Genomic DNA, 25,980 nt, shown 5'->3' on the forward strand with positions numbered 1-25,980 from the left:
GTAAACTGACAGAGAGGGGTCAGCGGATGCTGAAATGCAAAGAGGTCGCCGATTTTCTGCACAGTCAGTTGCTACAGAGCTCCAAACTTCATGTGACCTTCCAATTAGCCCACGTACAGTACGCAGAGAGCTCCATGGAATGGGTTTCCATGGCCGAGCAGCTGCATCTAAGCCATACATCACCAAGTCCAATGCAAAGCGTCGGGTGCAGCGGTGTAAAAGCACGTCGCCACTGGACTCTAGAGCAGTGGAGACGCCTTCTCTGGAGTGACGAATCACTCTTCTGGCAATCTGATGGACGAGTCTGGGTTTGGAGGTTGCCAGGAGAATGCTACATTTCGGACTGCATTGTGCCGAGTGTGAAATTTGGTGTAGGAGGAATTATGGTGTGGGGTTGTTTTTCAGGAGTTGGGCTTGGCCCCTGAGTTCCAGTGAAAGGAACTTTGAATGCTCCAGGATACCAATTCCATGCTCCCAACCTTGAGGGAACAGTTTGGAGCGGGCCCCTTCCTCTTCCAACATGACTGTGCACCAGTGCACAAAGCAAGGTCCATAAAGACATGGATGACAGAGTCTGGTGTGGATGAACTTGACTGGCCTGCACAGAGTCCTGACCTGAACCCGATAGAACACCTTGGGGATGAGTGTGTGACCTCACCAATGCGCTTTTGGAAGAATGGTGGAAAATTCCTATAAACACACTCCGCAACCTTGTGGACAGCCTTACCAGAAGAGTTGAAGCTGTAATAGCTGCAAAAGGTGGACCAGCGTCATATTGAACCCTATGGGTTAGGAATGGGATGGCACTTCAAGTTCATATTTGAGTCAAGGCAGGTGGCCAAATACTTTTGGCAATATAGTGTATATTGGGCCATTGATTGACCTCTAAATTGATAGAAAAAGGTGTAAAAAAAACAAAAAAACTTGCCATTGTGCACCCTGTATATAACAACAAAAATAATAGTTTTAGTAATGATAATAGTAACAGTAAGTATCTTTTTATCCCCATTTATTTAATTTACCAAAATTAATCATAGAATGTTAATCAGTCTAGTCTATATAATTATTACTAATTATAAAGTTGCAATTATGAGTTTTTTCCCCCTTTTTTTAAAAGTATTGTTTTTAATTAAAAAAAAATATTTGTATGTCTTTTCAATTGCTTGGTAAATTTCTATCCTAAGTATTGTAAAGCTGAAATTGGGTTGGAGTTGCTCTATTTTCTTTAATTAGATTGATTAACATTCTGTGTGATTTTTGTAAATAAAATAAATGGTAAAAGAATAAAATATAAAGATACTTACAATAATAATTATTTTTATTAAAGATAGGATGCACAATTACATTAAATAAGCACAAATAAAAACATTACACAATAAAAAACTAACAATAACAAAAACAATATCTGTCATTACTATATTTATTTCAATTTTCTTCAATATTTGTATTCAGAAAAAGGTGTTGCCATCACAAAGCTGAAATTGAATGGAGCCATTATGCAAGCATTACTATATATGTTTAAATATTACATATATATTTTTATTTTAATTGAATGCTGAGGAATATCAAATACAATTTTTTTCTGAGATCATACACATTTTTGAGCATATTTAAAATACATGTACTGCTTCTTTCATACATTATTGATTTATTTTAATCAAAATAAACAACTTAATTATGTTTATAATAGCATAATAGCATAGGAGAAGGGTATTTAACTGCATCCAAATTCTCCATTGAATTAGTATTCATAGTATATACACACACGCATATATAATTACAATTTTTAAGGGAATTGAAAATCTTTTTAACAATCTTTCAGAAGTGCGTTGGACGTGAGCGTGCATAGTACTGATACCTGTATACGGTCCCCTGCTGGATGTAGTGGAACGCATCAATCTTCATCAGCAGTGCCTATCACAACAATGTCAGTGTTCACTACAAAGAAGATTGAGGAGATTCATCTCAATTACACCACACTCGCTAAGTACAAACCCCAGAGCCAGTGAAATTGGCACGTTGTGTAAATGGTAAATAAAAACAGAAAACAATGATTTGCTAATCCTTTTCAACTTATATTCAATTGAATAGACTGCAAAGACAAGATATTTAATGTTCACACTGAGAAACTTGTTTGTTTTTTTGGCAAATAATCATTAACCTGGCTTAATAATCATTAAGCCAGTGTGCCCACCCACACTGGCTTAAATGTAACTTAGATAATGGGTTTCACTATGTAAAGTCCTTTGAGTCACTAGAGAAAAGCGCTATATAAATATAATTCACTTCACTTCACAAAAAAGTTGTCACGGGGGCATTTTTACCACTGTGTTACATGGCCTTTCCTTTTAACAACACTCAGTAAATGTTTGGGAACTGAGGAGACACATTTTTCAAGTGGAAGTCTTTCCCATTCTTGCTTGATGTACAGCTTAAGTTGTTCAACAGTCCGGGGGTCTCCGTTGTGGTATTTTAGGCTTCATAATGCGCCACACATTTTCAATGGGAGACAGGTCTGGACTACAGGCAGGCTGTTGTAAGACGTGGCTTGGCATTGTCTTGCTGAAATAAGCAGGGGCGTCCATGATAGCGTTGCTTGGATGGCAACATATGTTGCTCCAAAACCTGTATGTACCTTTCAGCATTAATGGTGCCTTCACAGATGTGTAAGTTACCCATGCTTTAGGCACTAATACACCCCCATACCATCACAGATGCTTTTGATCTTTGCGCATAGAACAGTCCGGATGGTTCTTTTCCTCTTTGGTCCAGAGGACACAACGTCCACCGATTCCAAAAACAATTTAAAATGTGGACAGAACTCTTTTCCACTTTGCATCAGTCCATTTTAGATGAGCTCGGGCCCAGCGAAGCCGGCGTCGTTTCTGGGTGTTGTTGATAAATGGTTTTCGCTTTGCATAGTAGAGTTTTAACTTGCACTTACAGATGCATTGACGAACTGTAGTTACTGACAGTGGTTTTCTGAAGTGTTCCTGAGCCCATGTGGTGATATCCTTTACACACCGATGACGGTTTTTGATGCAGTACCGCCTGAGGGATGGAAGGTCCGTAATGTCATCGCTTTCGTGCAGTGATTTCTCCAGATTCTCTGAACCTTTCGATGACATTACGGAGCATAGATGGTGAAATCCCTAAATTCCTTGCAATAGCTGGTTGAAAAATGTTGTTCTTAAACAATTTGCTCACGCATTTGTTGACAAAGTGGTGACCCTCGCCCCATCCTTGTTTGTGGATGACTGAGCATTTCATGGAAGCTGCTTGTATACCCAATCATGGCACCCACCTGTTCCCAATTAGCCTGTCCACCTGTGGGATGTTCCAAATAAGTGTTTTGATGAGGATTCCTCAACTTTTTCAGTCTTTTTTGCCACTTGTGCCAGCTTTTTTGAAACATGTTGCAGGCATCAAATTCCAAATGAGCTAAGATTTGCAAAAAATAACAAAATCTACCAGTTGGAACATTAAATATTTTGTCTTTGCAGTCTATTTAATTGAATATAAGTTGAAAAGGATTTGCAAATCATTGTATTCTGTTTTTATTTACCATTTACACAACATACCGACTTCACTGGTTTTGGGTTTTGTATAAGGTGTGAATAAAAAGGAGATCTCACCTTCTGGACATCATAGTGAAGACCCCTCACAGCAAAATTGGGGATATACTCATAATTCCGTAAGTCCTCTGGATACTAGGTTGAAGAAAAACAGTTTTTTAAATACCAGAATGGAAGAAAAATACAAAGTGAAGTCAACCTGTAGGGCGCAGGTAACACACAAGTAATGTTAATTGTTACTTTTACATCTCACATCAAATAATGCATTATTTACAACGCACCCTGTGCTTAGTGATCAGGATGTCCCGCGCTATGTTGAAGATGAGGGTGTGGAGGTGACTGGAGTAGAAGGCCAGCGTGTAGTCGTAATCGAAGCCATAAATCTCGATGTCCCTGAGGCTCATCTCGTTGTTGGCGAAGATGGTGTCGGGGTTGACGGGTGTGCCGGTGATGGACGGGAGGACATCTGAGAGGAGAGGAATATTCAATGGTATGTTTATCGTTGGGGTTGTCGAGTCAAGTCAACTGAAGTGGTCGGAAGGCACTGCCCACGTTGAGCGAGTCAAGAAACAACGATCCTGGAATGACAGAAAACCAACAGAACCAGGACAGGACTTCTGGTAGGGAAGAAACCTCGCTCTGTGGGACGGCCGTCTGCCTCGACCGGTTGGGTTGAGATAGACGGACGGAGGATTAAGCTTAACCAGGACAAGACTTCTGGTAGGGAAGAAACCTCACTCTGTGGGACGGCCGTCTGCCTCGACCGGTTGGGTTGAGATAGACGGACGGAGGATTAAGCTTAACCAGGACAAGACTGAACCAGGACAGGACTTCTGGTAGGGAAGAAACCTCGCTCTGTGGGACGGCCGTCTGCCTCGACCGGTTGGGTTGAGATAGACGGACGGAGGATTAAGCTTAACCAGGACAAGACTGAACCAGGACAGGACTTCTGGTAGGGAAGAAACCTCGCTCTGTGGGACGGCCGTCTGCCTCGACCGGTTGGGTTGAGATAGACGGACGGAGGATTAAGCTTAACCAGGACAAGACTCCTGGTAGGGAAGAAACCTCACTCTGTGGGACGGCCGTCTGCCTCGACCGGTTGGGTTGAGATAGACGGACGGAGGATTAAGCTTAACCAGGACAAGACTGAACCAGGACAGGACTTCTGGTAGGGAAGAAACCTCGCTCTGTGGGACGGCCGTCTGCCTCGACCGGTTGGGTTGAGATAGACGGACGGAGGATTAAGCTTAACCAGGACAAGACTGAACCAGGACAAGACTTCTGGTAGGGAAGAAACCTCGCTCTGTGGGACTGCCGTCTGCCTCGACCGGTTGGGTTGAGATAGACGGACGGAGGATTAAGCTTAACCAGGACAAGACTGAACCAGGACAGGACTTCTGGTAGGGAAGAAACCTCGCTCTGTGGGACGGCCGTCTGCCTCGACCGGTTGGGTTGAGATAGACGGACGGAGGATTAAGCTTAACCAGGACAAGACTGAACCAGGACAGGACTTCTGGTAGGGAAGAAACCTCGCTCTGTGGGACGGCCGTCTGCCTCGACCGGTTGGGTTGAGATAGACGGACGGAGGATTAAGCTTAACCAGGACAAGACTGAACCAGGACAGGACTTCTGGTAGGGAAGAAACCTCACTCTGTGGGACGGCCGTCTGCCTCGACCGGTTGGGTTGAGATAGACGGACGGAGGATTAAGCTTCACCAGGACAAGACTGAACCAGTACAGGACTTCTGGTAGGGAAGAAACCTCACTCTGTGGGACGGCCGTCTGCCTCGACCGGTTGGGTTGAGATAGACGGACGGAGGATTAAGCTTAACCAGGACAGGACTTCTGGTAGGGAAGAAACCTCACTCTGTGGGACGGCCGTCTGCCTCGACCGGTTGGGTTGAGATAGACGGACGGAGGATTAAGCTTAACCAGGACAAGACTGAACCAGGACAGGACTTCTGGTAGGGAAGAAACCTCGCTCTGTGGGACGGCCGTCTGCCTCGACCGGTTGGGTTGAGATAGACGGACGGAGGATTAAGCTTAACCAGGACAGGACTTCTGGTAGAGAAGAAACCTCACTCTGTGGGACGGCCGTCTGCCTCGACCGGTTGGGTTGAGATAGACGGACGGAGGATTAAGCTTAACCAGGACAAGACTGAACCAGGACAGGACTTCTGGTAGGGAAGAAACCTCGCTCTGTGGGACGGCCGTCTGCCTCGACCGGTTGGGTTGAGATAGACGGACGGAGGATGAAGCTTAACCAGGACAAGACTGAACCAGGACAGGACTTCTGGTAGGGAAGAAACCTCGCTCTGTGGGACGGCCGTCTGCCTCGACCGGTTGGGTTGAGATAGACGGACGGAGGATTAAGCTTAACCAGGACAAGACTGAACCAGGACAGGACTTCTGGTAGGGAAGAAACCTCGCTCTGTGGGACGGCCGTCTGCCTCGACCGGTTGGGTTGAGATAGACGGACGGAGGATTAAGCTTCACCAGGACAAGACTGAACCAGGACAGGACTTCTGGTAGGGAAGAAACCTCGCTCTGTGGGACGGCCGTCTGCCTCGACCGGTTGGGTTGAGATAGACGGACGGAGGATTAAGCTTCACCAGGACAAGACTGAACCAGGACAGGACTTCTGGTAGGGAAGAAACCTCACTCTGTGGGACGGCCGTGTGCCTCGACTGGTTGGGTTGAGATAGACGGACGGAGGATTAAGCTTAACCAGGACAAGACTGAACCAGGACAGGACTTCTGGTAGGGAAGAAACCTCACTATGTGGGACGGCCGTCTGCCTCGACCGGTTGGGTTGAGATAGACGGACGGAGGATTAAGCTTAACCAGGACAGGACTTCTGGTAGGGAAGAAACCTCACTCTGTGGGACGGCCGTCTGCCTCGACCGGTTGGGTTGAGATAGACGGACGGAGGATTAAGCTTAACCAGGACAAGACTGAACCAGGACAGGACTTCTGGTAGGGAAGAAACCTCGCTCTGTGGGAGCGCCGTCTGCCTCGACCGGTTGGGTTGAGATAGACGGACGGAGGATTAAGCTTAACCAGGACAAGACTGAACCAGGACAGGACTTCTGGTAGGGAAGAAACCTCGCTCTGTGGGACGGCCGTCTGCCTCGACCGGTTGGGTTGAGATAGACGGACGGAGGATTAAGCTTAACCAGGACAAGACTGAACCAGGACAGGACTTCTGGTAGGGAAGAAACCTCGCTCTGTGGGACGGCCGTCTGCCTCGACCGGTTGGGTTGAGATAGACGGACGGAGGATTAAGCTTAACCAGGACAAGACTGAAGTTTTAGTCATTGAGAGAGAAACACATATCAAAACTACAATCAGTGTCTTTAACTGCATCACTACGAATGAAAAATCTGGGCGTCGTTTTCGACTCTGACCTCAGTTTTATACCAAAAATATTTTTTTATCATCTTAAGAATATAGCCAGAGTTCACCCAATTCTCTCTCAGAGCAACACGGAGACGCTAATCCATGCTTTTATTACAAGTTGTATGAATTATTGTAACGCCCTGCTTTCTAGTCTTTCTAAAAATGTCTTGTCTTGGTTTTTTCTGTCTTGTGAATTGCATGTTTTAGTTTGAAAAGTAACTCCTCTCATTTCAGGTCACTTGCCCTTCCTTTTGTGTCATCAGTCTGACGTCATCCCTGATCCCTGATTGTTTCCACCTGTTTCCCATTACCCTTATGTGTCTTATAAGCCCACGCCTGCCTTTGTTCTGTGCCAGCTTGTCTCGTTTTTTCGTGCCTCTCTAGCAACCTGTCCAAGCCTTGCCTCGCCTCTTGTTTGAATATCGTGATCCTGAATTCCCTTGTTGATATTTTGAGTTTTTCTTTTTCTCCTCCTCAGCAGAGTGATTTTGGATTATTTAGTTTTACAGCCAAAGTGGTGAGTTTTCAGTTTTTTCTTACAGTTCTTCCTTTTCCTCAATTTTTTGAGTGACATTTTTTGTTAACCTTTTTTAGATAAGAGACAGTGTAGAAGTTTTATAGCCATTGTTTCTCCCTCCTTTTGGAGCATTTTACTGTCACCACCTGTCACATCACGCTGAGACTTATTTGGAGGTTTTTTTGCTGTTTTCCTGTGCGTAGTGTTTTAGTTATGGTCTTGCGCTCCTATTTTGGTGGCTTTTTCTCTTTTTTTGGTATTTTCCTGTAGCAGTTTCATGTCTTCCTTTGAGCGATATTTCCTGCAACTACTTTGTTTTTAATCCTTCTTCGTGGGGACATTGTCGATTGTCATGTCATGTTCGAATGTACATTGTGGACGGCGTCTTTGCTCCACAGTAAGTCTTTGCTGTCGTCCAGCATTCTGTTTTTGTTTACTTTGTAGCCAGTTCAGTTTTAGTTTCGTTCTGCATAGCCTTCCCTAAGCTGGCACCCACCTGTTCCCAATTAGCCTTCACACCTATGGGATGTTCCAAATAAGTGTTTGATGAGCATTCCTCAACTTTATCAGTATTTATTGCCACCATTCCCAACTTCTTTGTCACGTGTTGCTGGCATCAAATTCTAAAGTTAATGATTATTTGCAAAAAAAAAAAATGTTTATCGGTTTGAACATCAAATATGTTGTCTTTGTAGCATATTCAATTGAATATGGGTTGAAAATGATTTGCAAATCATTGTATTCCGTTTATATTTACATCTAACACGATTTCCCAACTCATATGGAAACGGGGTTTGTACTTTGTGTTTATCCTTCTTCGTGGGGACATTGTCGATTGTCATGTCATGTTCGGATGTACATTGTGGACGCCGTCTTTGCTCCACAGTAAGTCTTTGCTGTCGTCCAGCATTCTGGGTTTTTTTACTTTGTAGCCAGTTCACCTTTAGTTTTGTTCTGCATAGCCTTCCCTAAGCTTCAATGCCTTTTTCTTAGGGGCACTCACCTTTTGTTTATTTTTGGTTTAAGCATTAGATACCCTTTTACCTGCACCCTGCCTCCCGCTGTTTCCGACATCTACAAAGCAATTACCGTATTTTCCGCACCATAAGCCGCCCTGGGTTATAAGCCGCGCCTTCAATGAACGGCATATTTCAAAACTTTGTCCACCTATAAGCCGCCCCGTGTTATAAGCCGCATCTAACTGCGCTAAAGGGAATGTCAAAAAAACAGTCAGATAGGTCAGTCAAACTTTAATAATATATTAAAAACCAGCGTTCTCACAACTCTGTTCACTCCCAAAATGTACGGTAATGTGCAAATGTGCAATCAATAAGCATCAATAACTTAATGTTGCTCGAACGTTAATGTCACAACACACAAAATAAACATAACGCTCACTTTCTGAAGTTATTCTTCATTCATAAATCCCTCGAATTCTTCTCCTTCGGTGTCCGAATTAAAAAGTTGGGCGAATACGGGATCCAAAATGGCCGGCTCCGTCTCGTCGCAGTTCTGTGAATCCTGCCTTCCGGAAAGCTCGGACCACAGTTGTGACCGAAATATCCACCCAGGCATTTACGATCCACTGGCAGATGTTGGCGTATGTCGTCCGGCGCTGTCTCCCTGTCTTAGTGAAGGTGTGTTCGCCTTCGGTCATCCATTGTTCCCACGCCGTTCGCAGTCGTGCTTTAAATGCCCTGTTGACACCAATATCGAGCGGTTGGAGTTCTTTGGTTAAATATTGCCTTAAGTTTAAATTCTGCGTTATACGCGTGTCGCTTAGTAGGAGCCATTTTGTGGTCTTTACAGATGTAAACACACAAATGAAATGAAACGCAATATCCGGGGGCTTCTTCTTCTATGGGGGCGGGTGGTTGCTTACAGTAGAAGAAGAAGCGCTTCCTCTTCTATGGGGGCGGGTGCTTACCTTGGCGGTTGCTTACCATAGAAGAAGATGGCGGCTGTTTACCGTAGTTGCGAGACCGAAACTTTATGAAAATAAATATTTATATTAATCCATATATAAGGCGCACCGGGTTATAAGCCGCACTGTCAGCTTTTGTGAAAATTTGCTGTTTTTAGGTGCGGCTTATAGTGCGGAAAATACGGTAGCTACCGGCTGCCACCTACTGAGATGGAAGAGTATTACACGGTTACGCTGCCGAGCTCTAGACAGCACCGACACTCAACAACAACACATCATTTGCAGGCTATAATTACTGGTTTGCAAAAAATATTTTTTACCCAAAATAGGTGATATTAGATCATCTCCCACAGCAGGCCAGACTATGTCCCGCGGCACACAGTGGTTGGAAAACATTGATCTACATGTACCTAACTTACAACAAAAAAAACATAATAAAAAATACTAGAAGTATTTTTTTATTATTTTATTTTTTTACTAAAAATAGAGATAAAGGCATCATGAAATGACGAAAAGCTGACAAGTTGATATTAATAATGATTTTTTTTTTTAAATGTAAATGCATGCTTTGGAGCCCCTGCCTGGAAAGAAAACAATGTTTGCCTTGGTGCCCTAAAATATGAGCCCTCCTTTAAGGCAACACTTGCTTTGACCTTAAAAAGTTAAAATGACCTCAAAAAGTTAAAATTCGAGGCCTGTCATGTAACCAGAGGTGGGTAGTAACGCGCTACATTTACTCCGTTACATCTACTTGAGTAACTTTTGGGATAAATTGTACTTCTAAGAGTAGTTTTAATGCAACATACTTTTACTTTTACTTGAGTATATTTATAGAGAAGAAACGCTACTTTTACTCCGCTACTTTTATCTACATTCAGCTCGCTACTCGGTACTAATTTTTATCGATCTGTTAATGCACGCTTTGTTTGTTTTGGTCTGTCAGACAGACCTTCATAGTGCCTGCGTTTCAACAAATACAGTCACTGGTGACGTTCACTCCGTTCCACCAATCAGATGCAGTCACTGGTGACGTTGGACCAATCAAACAGAGCCAGGGGTCACATGACCTGACTTAAACAAGTTGAAAAACTTATTGGGGTGTTACCACTTAGTGGTCAATTGTACGGAATATGTACTGTACTGTGCAATCTACTAATACAAGTTCCAATCAATCAATCAATCAAAAGTGTGAAGGAAAAAAGACCATTTTTTATTTCAACGTACACCCCGTCAAAAGCCTAAAGACTGACTGCACAGTTCCTGTCTTCACAATAAAAGTGCCGCTCCATCGCGCCTGCGCTTTCAAAATAAGTGTCTCCGAAAGCCTGCGCAAACAAGCTAGCAAGCTACGGAGTTTGCCGCCAATGTATTTCTTGTAAAGTGTATAAAAACGAATATGGAAGCTGGACATATAAGATGCCAAAAACCAACCACTTTCATGTGGTATTAGACAGAAAGGAGGAACTTTTTTTCTCCTCCATTTGAAAACGTGGACGTTTGTCATCACTACTGTCTGATTCCAATCAATGCAAGTCATCAGAATCAGGTAATACACCAACTTATATTCTTGTCTTCATGAAAGAAAGGAATCTATATGTGTTAAACATGCATGTATATTCATTAAAACACCTTTAACATGTAAACAAAAACGGCAAAAAAATAAATATAAATTATATACTGTATATATCAATGTATGTATATATATATATATATATATATATATATATATATATATGTGTGTATATATATATATATATATATATATATATATATATATATATATATATATATATATATATATATATATATGATGTGTGTGTGTGTATGTTACTCATCAGTTACTCAGTACTTGAGTAGTTTTTTTACAACATACTTTTTACTTTTACTCAAGTAAATATTTGGGTGACTACTCCTTACTTTTACTTGAGTAATAAATCTCTAAAGTAACAGTACTCTTACTTGAGTACAATTTCTGGCTACTCTACCCACCTCTGCATGTAACTAAATAATGTAATCAATATATTTAAAGTTGTATAATACTGTGACACACAAAAAGGAGAGTACTTCCAAATAATCATACCTTCTGTGTATTTTTTGGTCTTATTGTAAACAGACCACAAGGAGCTACTGGACACACGTGACGGTGATGACGTCGACAAGTGGGCGGTCCTCCGAAGAGAGCTAGCTTGTAGCGGCAACAGTTCACTACGTCCACGGTGCACCGCGCCGAAATTCCGTCCCCACACACGAGCCGCGGGGTGCGAAGCTCTCAGGACTCGACAAGAAACCCGTGCGGCTCCCTGGAGAGAGACTCTGCGGGTAAGCAGACACGAGAGAGGCGCTGACAAGGACGCCATTATTGTCAGTCTCCCCCCCCCCTGTCAATACCTTAAACGATGCTGTGACGTCACGTCCGTGTTTGGGGGACGAGCGCAGCCAATCAGCGACTCGCTTCCGGTTTGGCGCAGGTCGCTAATAAAAATGAAAATTTATCAAAAATAAAACATTTTTTTTTTACTAAAATAGCGTTTTGAAAAAGGCACGTGGTTACAATTAAAAACATAATATATGTATCGATGAGTTTATGTTTTTGGATAAAGACGACTATTTATTCCACAGTTGGAGTGTAATATCTACATTCATGGACAGCATATAGCAGGGGTCGGCAACCCAAAATGTTGAAAAAGCCATATTGGACCAAAAATACTAACAACAAAAAAAAATTCTGTCTGGAGGGGCAAAAAAATTAAAAGCCTTATATAAGTTATAATGAAAGCAACACATGATGTAAGTGTCTATATTAGCCTACTATCACAATGACTGTAAAAGTCGTGTAGAAGTGTTATAATGAAGGCAACACATGATGTAAGTGTCTATATTAGTTATATTAGCCTACTATCAAAATTACTTTAAAAGTCTTATATAAGTGTTATAATGAAGACAACACATGATGTAAGTGTCTAAATTAGCTATATTAGCCTACTATCAAAATAACTTTAAAAGTGTTATAATGAAGGCAACACATGATGTAAGTGTCTGTATTAGCTATATTAGCCTACTATCAAAATGATTTTAAAAGTCTCATAATGAAGACAACACATGATGTAAGTGTCTACATTAGCCTACTATCAAAATGACTTTAAAGGTCTTAAATAAGTGTTATAGTGAAGGCAGCACATGATGTACATGTCTATATTAGCTATATTAGCCTACTATCAAAATGACTTTAAAAGTGTTATAATGAAGGCAACACATGATGTAAGTGTCTATATTAGCTATAATAGCCTACTATCAAAATTACTTTAAAAGTCTTATATAAGTGTTATAATGAAGACAACACATGATGTAAGTGTCTATATAAGCTATATTAGCCTACTATCAAAATGACTTTAAAAGTCTTAAATAAATGTTATAATGAAGACAACACATGATGTAACTGTCTATATTAGCTATAATAGCCTACTATCAAAATGACTTTAAAAGTCTTATATGAGTGTTATAATGAAGGCAACACATGATGTAAGTGTCTATATTAGTTATATTAGCCTACTATCAAAATTACTTTAAAAGTCTTATATAAGTGTTATAATGAAGACAACACATGATGTAAGTGTCTAAATTAGCTATATTAGCCTACTATCAAAATAACTTTAAAAGTGTTATAATGAAGGCAACACATGATGTAAGTGTCTGTATTAGCTATATTAGCCTACTATCAAAATGATTTTAAAAGTCTTATAATGAAGACAACACATGATGTAAGTGTCTACATTAGCCTACTATCAAAATGACTTTAAAGGTCTTAAATAAGTGTTATAGTGAAGGCAGCACATGATGTACATGTCTATATTAGTTATATTAGCCTACTATCAAAATGACTTTAAAAGTGTTATAATGAAGGCAACACATGATGTAAGTGTCTATATTAGCTATAATAGCCTACTATCAAAATTACTTTAAAAGTCTTATATAAGTGTTATAATGAAGACAACACATGAGGTAAGTGTCTATATAAGCTATATTAGCCTACTATCAAAATTACTTTAAAAGTCTTATATAAATGTTATAATGAAGACAACACATGATGTAACTGTCTATATTAGCTATAATAGCCTACTATCAAAATGACTTTAAAAGTCTTATATGAGTGTTATAATGAAGGCAACACATGATGTAAGTGTCTATATTAGCTATAATAGCCTACTATCAAAATTACTTTAAAAGTCTTATATAAGTGTTATAATGAAGACAACACATGATGTAAGTGTCTATATTCGCCATAATAGCCTACTATCAAAATGACTTTAAAAGTCTTATATAAGTGTTATAATGAAGGCAACACATGATGTAAGTGTCTATATTAGCTATAATAGCCTACTATCAAAATTACTTTAAAAGTCTTATATAAGTGTTATAATGAAGACAACACATGATGTAAGTGTCTATATTAGCTATAATAGCCTACTATCAAAATTACTTAAAAGTCTTATATAAATGTTATAATGAGGGCAACACATGATGTAAGTGTCTATATTAGCCATATTAGCCTACTATCAAAATTACTTTGAAAGTGTTATAATGAAGGCAACACATGATGTAAGTGTCAATATGAGCTATAATAGCCTACTATCAAAATAACTTTAAAAGTCTTATATAAGTGTTATAATGAAGACAACACATGATGTAAGTGTTTATATTAGCTATATTAGCCTACTATCAAAATAACTTTAAAAGTGTTATAATGAAGGCAACACATGATGTAAGTGTCTATATTAGCTATATTAGCCTACTATCAAAATTACTTAAAAGTCTTATACAAATGTTATAATGAAGGCAACACATGATGTAAGTGTCGATATTAGCTATTTTAGCCTACTATCAAAATTACTTAAAAGTCTTATACAAATGTTATAATGAAGGCAACACATGATGTAAGTGTCTATATTAGCTATATTAGCCTACTATCAAAATTACTTTGAAAGTGTTATAATGAAGGCAACACATGATATAAGTGTCAATATGAGCTATAATAGCCTACTATCAAAATGACTTTAAAAGTCTTATATAAGTGTTATAATGAAGACAACACATGATGTAAGTGTCTATATTAGCTATATTAGCCTACTATCAAAATAACTTTAAAAGTGTTATAATGAAGGCAACACATGATGTAAGTGTCTATATTAGCTATTTTAGCCTACTATCAAAATTACTTAAAAGTCTTATATAAATGTTATAATGAAGGCAACACATGATGTAAGTGTCTATATGAGCTATATTAGCCTACTATCAAAATAACTTTAAAAGTGTTATAATGAAGGCAACACATGATGTAAGTGTCTATATTAACTGTATTAGCCTACTATCAAAATGACTTTAAAAGTCTTATATAAGTGTTATAATGAAGGCAACACATGATGTAAGTGTCTGTATTAGCTATATTAGCCTACTATCAAAATTATTTTAAAAGTGTTATAATGAAGACAACACATGATGTAAGTGTCTACATTAGTCTACTATCAAAATGACTTTAAAGGTCTTAAATAAGTGTTATAGTGAAGGCAACACATGATGTACATGTCTATATTAGCTATATTAGCCTACTATCAAAATGACTTTAAAAGTGTCGTAATGAAGACAACACATGATGTAAGTGTCTATATTTGCTATATTAGCCTAATATCAAAATGACTTTAAAAGTCTTAAATAAGTGTTATAATGAAGGCAACACATGATGTCAGTGTATGTATTAGCTATAATAGCCTACTATCAAAATGACTCTAAAAGTCTTATATAAATGTTATAATGAAGGCAACACAGGATGTGTCTATATTAGCTATATTAGCCTACTATCAAAATTACTTTAAAAGTCTTATATAAATGTTATAATGAAAGCAACACATGATGTAAGTGTCTACATTAGGTATATTAGCCTACTATCAAAATAACTTTAAAAGTGTTATAATGAAGGCAACACATGATGTAAGTGTCTATATTAACTGTATTAGCCTACTATCAAAATGACTTTAAAAGTCTTATATAAGTGTTATAATGAAGGCAACACATGATGTAAGTGTCTGTATTAGCTATATTAGCCTACTATCAAAATTATTTTAAAAGTGTTATAATGAAGACAACACATGATGTAAGTGTCTACATTAGTCTACTATCAAAATGACTTTAAAGGTCTTAAATAAGTATTATAGTGAAGGCAACACATGATGTACGTGTCTATATTAGCTATATTAGCCTACTATCAAAATGACTTTAAAAGTGTTGTAATGAAGACAGCACATGATGTAAGTGTCTATATTTGCTATATTAGCCTAATATCAAAATAACTTTAAAAGTCTTATATAAGTGTTATAATGAAGGCAACACATGATGTAAGTGTCTATATTAGCTGTAATAGCCTACTATCAAAATGACTTTAAAAGTCTTATATAAATGTTATAATGAAGACAACACATGATGTAAGTGTTTATATGAGCTATATTAGCCTACTATCAAAATTACTTTAAAAGTCTTATATACATGTTATAATGAAGGCAACACATGATGTAAGTGTCTATATTAGCCTACTATCAAAATCACTTTAAAGTGTTATAATGAAGACAACACATGATGTAAGTGTCTATATTAGCCTACTATCAAAATGACTTTAAAGGTCTTAAATAAGTGTTATAGTGAAGGCAACACATGATGTAAGTGCCTATAGCAGCTATATTAGCCTACTATCAAAATAACTTTAAAAGTGTTATAATGAAGGCAACACATGACGTAATTGTCTATATTAGCTGTATTAGCCTACTATCAAAATAACTTTAAAAGTCTTATATAAGTGTTATAATGAAGGCAACACATGATGTAAGTGTCTGTATTAGCTATATTAGCCTACTATCAAAATTATTTTAAAAGTGTTATAATGAAGACAACACATGATGTAAGTGTCTACATTAGTCTACTATCAAAATGACTTTAAAGGTCTTAAATAAGTGTTATAGTGAAGGCAACACATGATGAACGTGTCTATATTAGCTATATTAGCCTACTATCAAAATGACTTTAAAAGTGTTGTAATGAAGACAACACATGATGTAAGTGTCTGTATTAGCTATATTAGCCTACTATCAAAATTATTTTAAAAGTGTTATAATGAAGACAACACATGATGTAAGTGTCTACATTAGTCTACTATCAAAATGACTTTAAAGGTCTTAAATAAGTGTTATAGTGAAGGCAACACATGATGTACGTGTCTATATTAGCTATATTAGCCTACTATCAAAATGACTTTAAAAGTGTTGTAATGAAGACAACACATGATGTAAGTGTCTATATTTGCTATATTAGCCTAATATCAAAATGACTTTAAAAGTCTTATATAAGTGTTATAATGAAGACAACACATGATTTAAGTGTCTATATTAGCTTACAGTCATGGATTGAGCAAACATGCCTGATTAGCACTCCAACAAGTCAATCACATCAACAAAGCTCACCTGTGTGCATTCACGCACAGTGTAAAACGTTTGGTGGACAAAATGAGACAAAGAAGGAGTGGCATAAAGCATGTCTTTCTGTGGCAGCGTCAGAGAAAGTTGTGCATGTAAACAAACTACGAGGAGTTCAAAGATCCTTGAAATCAGTAGGACAAAACGGCGCTTGCCAAATACTCTCACCAGTGAAGCATGTTTCATACAAACAGTGGGATTTTCTAACAATTAGGAAGGTTTGTGTCATGTTTGTCCTACTACAGAAAATATATATTTTTCTTCATCTTTTTCCATTTTCACACATCTCTGAAAGAGGTCCAGGGAGCCACTAGGGCGGCGCTAAAGAGCGGGTTGCTGACCCCCGACATATAGTATAGATTGGACAAAACATGACAAATAATACAATACAAGTAGGACACAAATACAAGTATTCTGTACAGTACATTAAACGTAAACATCTAGCATGTTACATAATTATCATGTATTCCATACTGGACCCATAACCACTTATGTGCAGTATTTTGTGGACATGAACTAGGTTTTGTCTGTGGCCCCACGTTGTTCTTTTATATTGCTAGGGCTTGGGTTTATAAGATGCTAATTAAATTGAACCCCTCACTAGTTATTGAAGTATAAACAGTGGGATCTAAAAGAACCTGCTATCAGAGCTTAGCTGGTGATCTGGCTCCCTCTAGTGTTTATGTCAGGAACCTGTCCTGGGCACTTCTAATTGAGCCACATGCATCGAGGGCCGGGTACTGAAAAGTACACTATATTGCCAAAAGTATTTGGCCACCCATCCAAATGATGAGAATCAGGTGTCCTAATCACTTGGCCCGGCCACAGGTGTATAAAACCAAGCACTTAGGCATGGAGACTGTTCCTACAAACATTTGTGAAAGAATGGGCCGCTCTCAGTGATTTCCAGCGTGGAACTGTCATAGGATGCCAAATCCAGTCGTGAAATGTCCTCGCTCCTAAATGTTCCAAAGTCAACTGTCGGCTTTATTATAAGAAAATGGAAAAGTTTGGGAACAACAGCAACTCAGCCACCAAGTGGTAGGCCACGTAAACTGACAGAGAGGGGTCAGCGGAGGAATTATGGTGCGGGGTTGTTTTTCAGGAGTTGGGCTTGGCCCCTTAGTTCCAGTGAAGGGAACTTTGAATGCTCCAGGATACTAAAATGCATATATCTAAAAAATATATTTAAAAAGAAGGATTTTTAAGCCTTTTTTAAAAGCATCCACAGTCTGTGGTGCCCTCGGGTGGTCAGGGAGAGCGTTCCACAGACCGGGAGCGGCGGAGCAGAAAGCCCGGTCTCCCATTGTTCGCAGCTTTGTCCTTTGTCCTGTGCAACAAATCCAGTCGTGAAATTTCCTCGCTCCGAAATATTCCAAAGTCCACCGTCGGCTTTATTATAAGAAAATGGAAGAGTTTGGGAACAACAGCAACTCAGCCGCCAAGTGGTAGGCCACGTAAACTGGACTCTAGAGCAGTGGAGACGCCTTCTCTGGAGTGATGGATCACACTTTTCCATCTGGCAATCTGATGGACCAGTTTGGGTTTGGAGGTCGCCAGGAGAACGGTACATTTTGGACTGCATTGTGCCGAGTGTGAAATTTGGTGGAGGAGGAATTAGGGTGTGGGGTTGTTTTTCAGGAGTTGGGCTTGGCCCCTTAGTTCCAGTGAAGGAAACTTTGAATGCTCCAGGATACCAAAATGCATATATCTAACAAAAAAAAGGCTTTTTTCAAAAAGAAGGATTTTTAAGCCTTTTTTAAAAGCATCCACAGTCTGTGGTGCCCTCGGGTGGTCAGGGAGAGCATTCCACAGACTGGGAGCGGCGGAGCAGAAAGCCCGGTCTCCCATTGTTTGCAGCTTTGTCCTTTGTTCTGTGCAACTAATCCAGGCGTGAAATTTCCTCGCTCCGAAATATTCCAAAGTTAACCGTCGGCTTTATAATAAGAAAATGGAAGAGTTTGGGAACAACAGCAACTCAGCCACCAAGTGGTAGGCCACGTAAACTGGACTCGAGAGCAGTGGAGACGCCTTCTCTGGAGTGATGGATCACACTTTTCCATCTGGCAATCTGATGGACCAATTTGGGTTCGGAGGTCGCCAGGAGAACGGTACATTTCGGACTGCATTGTGCCGAGTGTGAAATTTGGTGGAGGAGGAATTAGGGTGTGGGGTTGTTTTTCAGGAGTTGGGCTTGGCCCCTTAGTTCCAGTGAAGGAGACTTTGAATGCTCCAGGATACCAAAATGCATATATCTAACAAAAAAAAGGCTTTTTTCAAAAAGAAGGATTTTTAAGCCTTTTTTAAAAGCATCCACAGTCTGTGGTGCCCTCGGGTGGTCAGGGAGAGCGTTCCACAGACTGGGAGCGGCGGAGCAGAAAGCCCGGTCTCCCATTGTTCGCAGCTTTGTCCTTTGTCCTGTGCAACAAATCCAGGCGTGAAATTTCCTCGCTCCGAAATATTCCAAAGTCAACCGTCGGCTTTATTATAAGAAAATGGAAGAGTTTGGGAACAACAGCAACTCAGCCGCCAAGTGGTAGGCCACGTAAACTGGACTCTAGAGCAGTGGAGACGCCTTCTCTGGAGTGATGGATCACGCTTTTCCATCTGGCAATCTGATGGACCAGTTTGGGTTTGGAGGTCGCCAGGAGAACGGTACATTTCGGACTGCATTGTGCCGAGTGTGAAATTTGGTGGAGGAGGAATTAGGGTGTGGGGTTGTTTTTCAGGAGTTGGGCTTGGCCCCTTAGTTCTAGTGAAGGAAACTTTGAATGCTCCAGGATACCAAAATGCATATATCTAACAAAAAAAAAGGCTTTTTTTAAAAAGAAGGATTTTTAAGCCTTTTTTAAAAGCATCCACAGTCTGTGGTGCCCTCGGGTGGTCAGGGAGAGCGTTCCACAGACTGGGAGCGGCGGAGCAGAAAGCCCGGTCTCCCATTGTTCGCAGCTTTGTCCTTTGTCCTGTGCAACAAATCCAGTCGTGAAATTTCCTCGCTCCGAAATATTCCAAAGTCAACCGTGGGCTTTATTATAAGAAAATGGAAGAGTTTGGGAACAACAGCAACTCAGCCACCAAGTGGTAGGCCAAGTAAACTAGACTCTAGAGCAGTGGAGACGCCTTCTCTGGAGTGATGGATCACGCTTTTCCATCTGGCAATCTGATGGACCAGTTTGGGTTTGGAGGTCGCCAGGAGAATGCTACATTTCAGACTGCATTGTGCCGAGTGTGAAATTTGGTGGAGGAGGAATTAGGGTGTGGGGTTGTTTTTTCAAGAGTTAAGCTCGGCCCCTTAGTTCCAGTGAAAGGAACTTTGAATGCTCCAGGATACCTAAACATTTTGGACAATTCCATGCTCCCAACCTTGTGGGAACAGTTTGGAGCGGGCCCCTTCCTCTTCCGACATGCCTGTGCACCAGTGCACAAAGCAAGGTCCATAAAGACATGGATGACAGAGTCTGGTGTGGATGAACTTGACTGGCCTGCACAGAGTCCTGACCTGAACCCGGTAGAACACCTTTTGGATGAATTAGAACGGAGACTGAGAGCCAGGCCTTCTCCACCAACATCAGTGTGTGACCTCACCAATGCGCTTTTGGAAGAATGGTGGAAAATTCCTATAAACACACTCCACAACCTTGTGGACAGCCTTCCCAGAAGAGTTGAAGCTGTAATAGCTGCAAAAAGTGGACCGACGTCATATTGAACCCTATGGGTTAGGAATGGGATGGCACTTCAAGTTCATATGTGAGTCAAGGCAGGTGGCCGAATACTTTTTTGCAATATAGTGTATGTAAGTTTGATATTAAAAAAAAAATACTAAAAAGGTTTATTATGTATATTATATTTAAATACAAACGTGTGTCACTTTGTGTTGTATAGGTAACAAAGCATATGACCTGGATGAATGACAATATATACAGACACATGTTGTTATTATGGGTCACATACCACTACATGCTTCCATCTGTTGAAAAGCTCTATGGAGATGATCATTTAATTTTCCAGCTTGATCTGGCACCTGCCCACAGTGCCAAAAACCACCAGTAACTGGTGTACTGACCATGGCATTACTGTCCTCGATTGGCCTGCCAACTCCCCTGACCTGAACCCCATAGAGAATATGTGGGGTATTGTGAAGAAGAAGCTGAAAGACACCAGAACCAATAATGCAAATGAGCTAAAGGCCGCTATTGAAGCATCCTGGGCATCCATACTGATTGCCTCCATGCCACGCCGCATTGATGCAGTAATCCGTGCAAAAGGATTCCCAACCAAGTACTGAGTGCATTAATCATACTTGCCAACCCTCCCGAATTTTCCCAAATATTCTCCCGAAAATCTCCCGATTTTCAGCCGGAGCTCCATGCGGACCTGAGTGAGGACAGCCTTTTTTCACGACGGGGGGGACAACAGGGTGACAAGAACTAAATCATCCAGACTAGAGATAAATTGTATTATTATGTTTATTTTACCTAAAAATAAATATATTTATTAACTTAAAAAAAAAAAAAAAACTAAATACATTTTTACTATATTTTGCTAAAAACATCAAAATTAATTGTATTTTTATTTGTATTTTTTTTGTGACTCCTTATTACATCCAGCCATAGAATTATACATTAAAATAAACATATTTGAAATAATTGATTTTAAATTATCATAATAATTCATTTAAAATGACCATATTTAATTATTAAAATAATTGCTTGTTTATCAACAACTTTAGCATTTTATTCATTACATTTTGAAACTCTCAGAAGCCAAGTTATGTTATATTCCTTAATATTTATTTATGCAAGTTTGAAGTATCAATTATCTAAACACAGTTTTGTTTGCATATTTTCAGAATATATATATATATATATATATATATATATATATATATATATATATATATATGTGTATGAAATACTTGACTTGGTGAATTCTAGCTGTCAATATACTCCTCCCCTCTTAACCACGCCCCCAACCACGCCCCGCCCCACCCCCGACCACGCCCCCACACTCCACCTCCCGAAATCGGAGGTCTCAAGGTTGGCAAGTATGGCATTAATTGACATTTTCAAATGTTTGATTTTGTTTTGCTGTTATAAATCTTTTTTTTTTTTACATGGTCTGAGGAAATATTCTAATTTTTTGAGTTACGATTTTTGAGTTTTCTTAAGCTGTATGCCATAATCAGCAATACTAAAATAATAAAAGGCTTGCAATATTTCAGTTGATGTGTAATAAATCCAGAATGTTTGACATTTTTGTTTTTTTAATTGCATTACAGAAAATAAAGCACTTTATCACAATATTGTAATTTTCTGCGACAGTCCTGTAGGTGTGTTGTGTGGAGAGAAATTGTGTTTAAACAATAATAGGGGTCTGTTGGTGAAAGTTTGACTGGTAAACTCATTACCAGACATGAAAGTCACAACGCAACAGAAAATGTATTCCTCCCAATCTCTGGAATATGGAATTATATACCATATTGAACACCAGTTCGCAATCAAAGTTGGATGACATTATCAGGAAGTGATGCGCCGCGTTTTACCTCCTCGACCAATGGGGGCCGGCCACGCTTTTAGGGTACCGACTTATGTAGCCGACGCTGATTGGTCGGCGGGGCAGCGTCGTCTCCGCTCTGATTGGTCCACGGTGGTGCGTGGTGCGCTGCCATTGGTCAGCGGACGAGCATTTAACAGAGTGGGGTTTTCTCACTGAGGGCGGTTCATTGTCAGTTTGTCTCCCGTAGAACGACGAAGGTGCTCTGACTCACCTTCTTTTTTTTTGTTGCTGCGAGCTGCTTCACCATCAGGCGAAAGAAGCTAAAATGAGGCGGGCGTGGGCTTTAGGTCTGTTCGTCGCGCTGCTGGCCTTCGGTGAGTAGCTTTGTCTTCACCCGGGAACTTGCTATGGTTAGCCGTTAAGCTAACACTAATATGTCGTTAATATCTGCTTATTTGGCTGACGGGTTGCTTAAAACCTGCTTATTTTTAACACAAGGATGTAATTTATCATCCTTCGTCTGCCATTAAGCATTAATTTTGCGTTGCTACAGTGTACATGTTATCCACCCGGCTTTCTAGAAGTTTCTATTAGTAATTGAATTATCTATCCAAAAGTATACAGGCGTTTGTTTTATTTTGTATTAACAGTCAAGTCTACAATTATTATTAGTCACATATTATATAGGCATCATTAATACTACACTAACGTCATTGGTCATTTATATACATCCAAAACGTGCGCACACACTTGTAAAGAACATAATGTCATGGCTGTCTTGAGTTTCCAATCATTTCTACAACTTATTTTTTTTGTGATAGAGTGATTGGAGCACATACTTGTTGGTCACAAAAACATTCATGAAGTTTGGTTCTTTTATGAATTACTACTGAAAACGTGAGCAAATCTGCTGGGTCAAAAGTACACACACAGCAATGTTAATATTTGGCAAGTTTCACTGCAATAAGGCGCTTTTGGTAGCCATCCACCAGCTTTGTTTCATCCTCCATGTGATGTCAGATGAAACAAAAATCGAGTTGTTTGGCCACATTACCCAGCAATATGTTTGGAGGGAAAAAAGGGCTTTAATCCCAGGAACACCATTCCTACCGTCAAGCATGGTGGTGGTAGTATTATGTTCTAATAACAATAATGATATTGTATTTGTAAAAAGCATTTTACATTGAGTAAACAACCTCAAAGTGCTAGTGTATTAAACAAATAAAGATAATAAAAAATAAATAAAAACTAGAACAGCTAAATAGCTAGAACTTGTATGCATATATCTAAACCGTCAAGCATGGTGGTAGTTGTATTATGTTCTAATAACAATAATGATATTGTATTTGTAAAAAGCATTTTACATTGAGTAAACAACCTCAAAGTGCTAGTGTATTAAACAAATAAAGATAATAAAAACTAGAACAGCCAAATAGCTAGAACTTGTATGCATATATCTAAACCGTCAAGCATGGTGGTGGTAGTATTATGTTCTAATCATAATAATAATAATATTTTATTTGTAAAAAGCACTTTACATTGAGTAAACAACCTCAAAGTGCTAGTGTATTAAAAAAAAAAAAATAAAGATAATAAAAAATAAATTAAAACTAGAACAGCCAAATAGCTAGAACTAGTATGCATATATCTAAACCATCAAGCATGGTGGTGGTAGTATTATGTTCTAATAACAATAATGATGTTTTATTTGTAAAAAGCAATTTACATTGAGTAAACAACCTCAAAGTGCTAGTGTATTAAAAAAATAAAATAAAGATAATAAAAAATAAATAAAAACTAGAACAGCCAAATAGCTAGAACTAGTATGCATATATCTAAACCGTCAAGCATGGTGGTGGTAGTATTATGTTCTAATAATAATAATATTTTATTTGTAAAAAGCACTTTACATTGAGTAAACAACCTCAAAGTGCTAGTGTATGAAAAAAATAAAATAAAGATAATAAAAAATAAATAAACTAGAACAGCCAAATAGCTAGAACTTGTATGCATATATCTAAACCGTCAAGCATGGTGGTGGTAGTATTATGTTCTAATAACAATAATGATATTTTATTTATAAAAAGCACTTTACATTGAGTAAACAACATCAAAGTGCTAGTGTATTAAAAAAATTAAATAAAGATAATAAAAAATAAATAAAAACTAGAACAGCCAAATAGCTAGAACTAGTATGCATATATCTAAACCGTCAAGCATGGTGGTGGTAGTATTATGTTATAATAATAATAATAATATTTTATTTTGAAAAAGCACTTTATATTGAGTAAACAACCTCAAAGTGCTAGTGTATTAAACAAATAAAGATAATAAAAAATAAATAAAAACTAGAACAGCCAAATAGCTAGAACTTGTATGCATATATCTAAACCGTCAAGCATGGTGGTGGTAGTATTATGTTCTAATAATAATAATATTAATAATAATAATAATATTTTATTTGTAAAAAGCACTTTACATTGAGTAAACAACCTCATAGTGCTAGTGTATTAAAAAAATAGAGTGTGTGGATGTGAGTGTGAATGTTGTCTGTCTATCTGCGTTGGCCCTGCGATGAGGTGGCGACTTGTCCAGGGTGTACCCCGCCTTCCGCCCGATTGTAGCTGAGATAGGCTCCAGCGCCCCCCGCGACCCCAAAAGGGAATAAGCGGTAGAAAATGGATGGATGGATGGAAGATAATAAATTCCTACCGTCAAGCATGGTGGTGGTAGTATTATGTTCTAATAATAATAATATTTTATTTTGAAAAAGCACTTTATATTGAGTAAACAACCTCTAAGTGCTAGTGTATTAAAAAAATTAAATAAAGATAATAAAAACTAGAACAGCCAAATAGCTAGAACTAGTATGCATATATCTAAAACGTCAAGCATGGTGGTGGTAGTATTATGTTCTAATAATAATTTTATTTTGAAAAAGCACTTTATATTGAGTAAACAACATCAAAGTGCTAGTGTATTAAAAAAATAAAATAAAGATAATAAAAAAAATCAATAAAAACTAGAACAGCCAAATAGCTAGAACTAGTATGCATATATCTAAACCGTCAAGCATGGTGGTGGTAGTATTATGTTCTAATAATAATAATAATAATAATAACATTTTATTTGTAAAAAGCACTTTACATTGAGTAAAAAACCTCAAAGTGCTAGTGTATTAAAAAAATAAAATAAAGATAATAAAAAATAAATAAAAACTAGAACAGCCAAATAGCTAGAACTTGTATGCATATATCTAAACCGTCAAGCATGGTGGTGGTAGTATTATGTTCTAATAATAATATTTTATTTTGAAAAAGCACTTTATATTGAGTAAACAACCTCAAAGTGCTAGTGTATTAAAAAAATAAAGATAATAAAAAAATAAATAAAAACTAGAACAGCCAAATAGCTAGAACTTGTATGCATATATCTAAACCGTCAAGCATGGTGGTGGTAGTATTATGTTCCAATCATAATAATAATAATATTTTATTTGTAAAAAGCACTTTACATTGAGTAAACAACCTCAAAGTGCTAGTGTATTAAAAAAAT

The 25,980-nt window shown here is 38.6% G+C and overlaps 2 protein-coding genes across 2 annotated transcripts in view; one reads left to right on the top strand and one right to left on the bottom strand.

Annotated features, from left to right (window-relative positions):
• The window catches only part of nt5dc3 (5'-nucleotidase domain containing 3), a 58,111-nt gene extending 46,325 nt beyond the window's left edge, over positions 1-11,786 (bottom strand). Inside the window, exons 1-4 of the mRNA XM_061924296.1 lie at positions 11,496-11,786; positions 3,857-4,041; positions 3,636-3,710; positions 1,859-1,914 (exon numbers count right to left, since the gene is read on the bottom strand). Of these exons, the coding sequence (XP_061780280.1) occupies positions 1,859-1,914; positions 3,636-3,710; positions 3,857-4,041; positions 11,496-11,772 (593 nt within the window). The 5' untranslated portion in view covers positions 11,773-11,786. The remainder of the gene's footprint in view (positions 1-1,858; positions 1,915-3,635; positions 3,711-3,856; positions 4,042-11,495) is intronic.
• Positions 11,787-22,628: 10,842 nt separating this feature from the next.
• Positions 22,629-25,980, top strand: part of hsp90b1 (heat shock protein 90, beta (grp94), member 1) — a 30,284-nt gene continuing 26,932 nt past the window's right edge. The window contains exon 1 of the mRNA XM_061925308.2: positions 22,629-22,799. Within this exon, the coding sequence (XP_061781292.2) occupies positions 22,751-22,799 (49 nt within the window). The 5' untranslated portion in view covers positions 22,629-22,750. The remainder of the gene's footprint in view (positions 22,800-25,980) is intronic.

Source organism: Nerophis lumbriciformis, linkage group LG29, assembly GCF_033978685.3.
Source record: "Nerophis lumbriciformis linkage group LG29, RoL_Nlum_v2.1, whole genome shotgun sequence".
In the NCBI taxonomy this organism is placed as follows: domain Eukaryota; kingdom Metazoa; phylum Chordata; class Actinopteri; order Syngnathiformes; family Syngnathidae; genus Nerophis; species Nerophis lumbriciformis.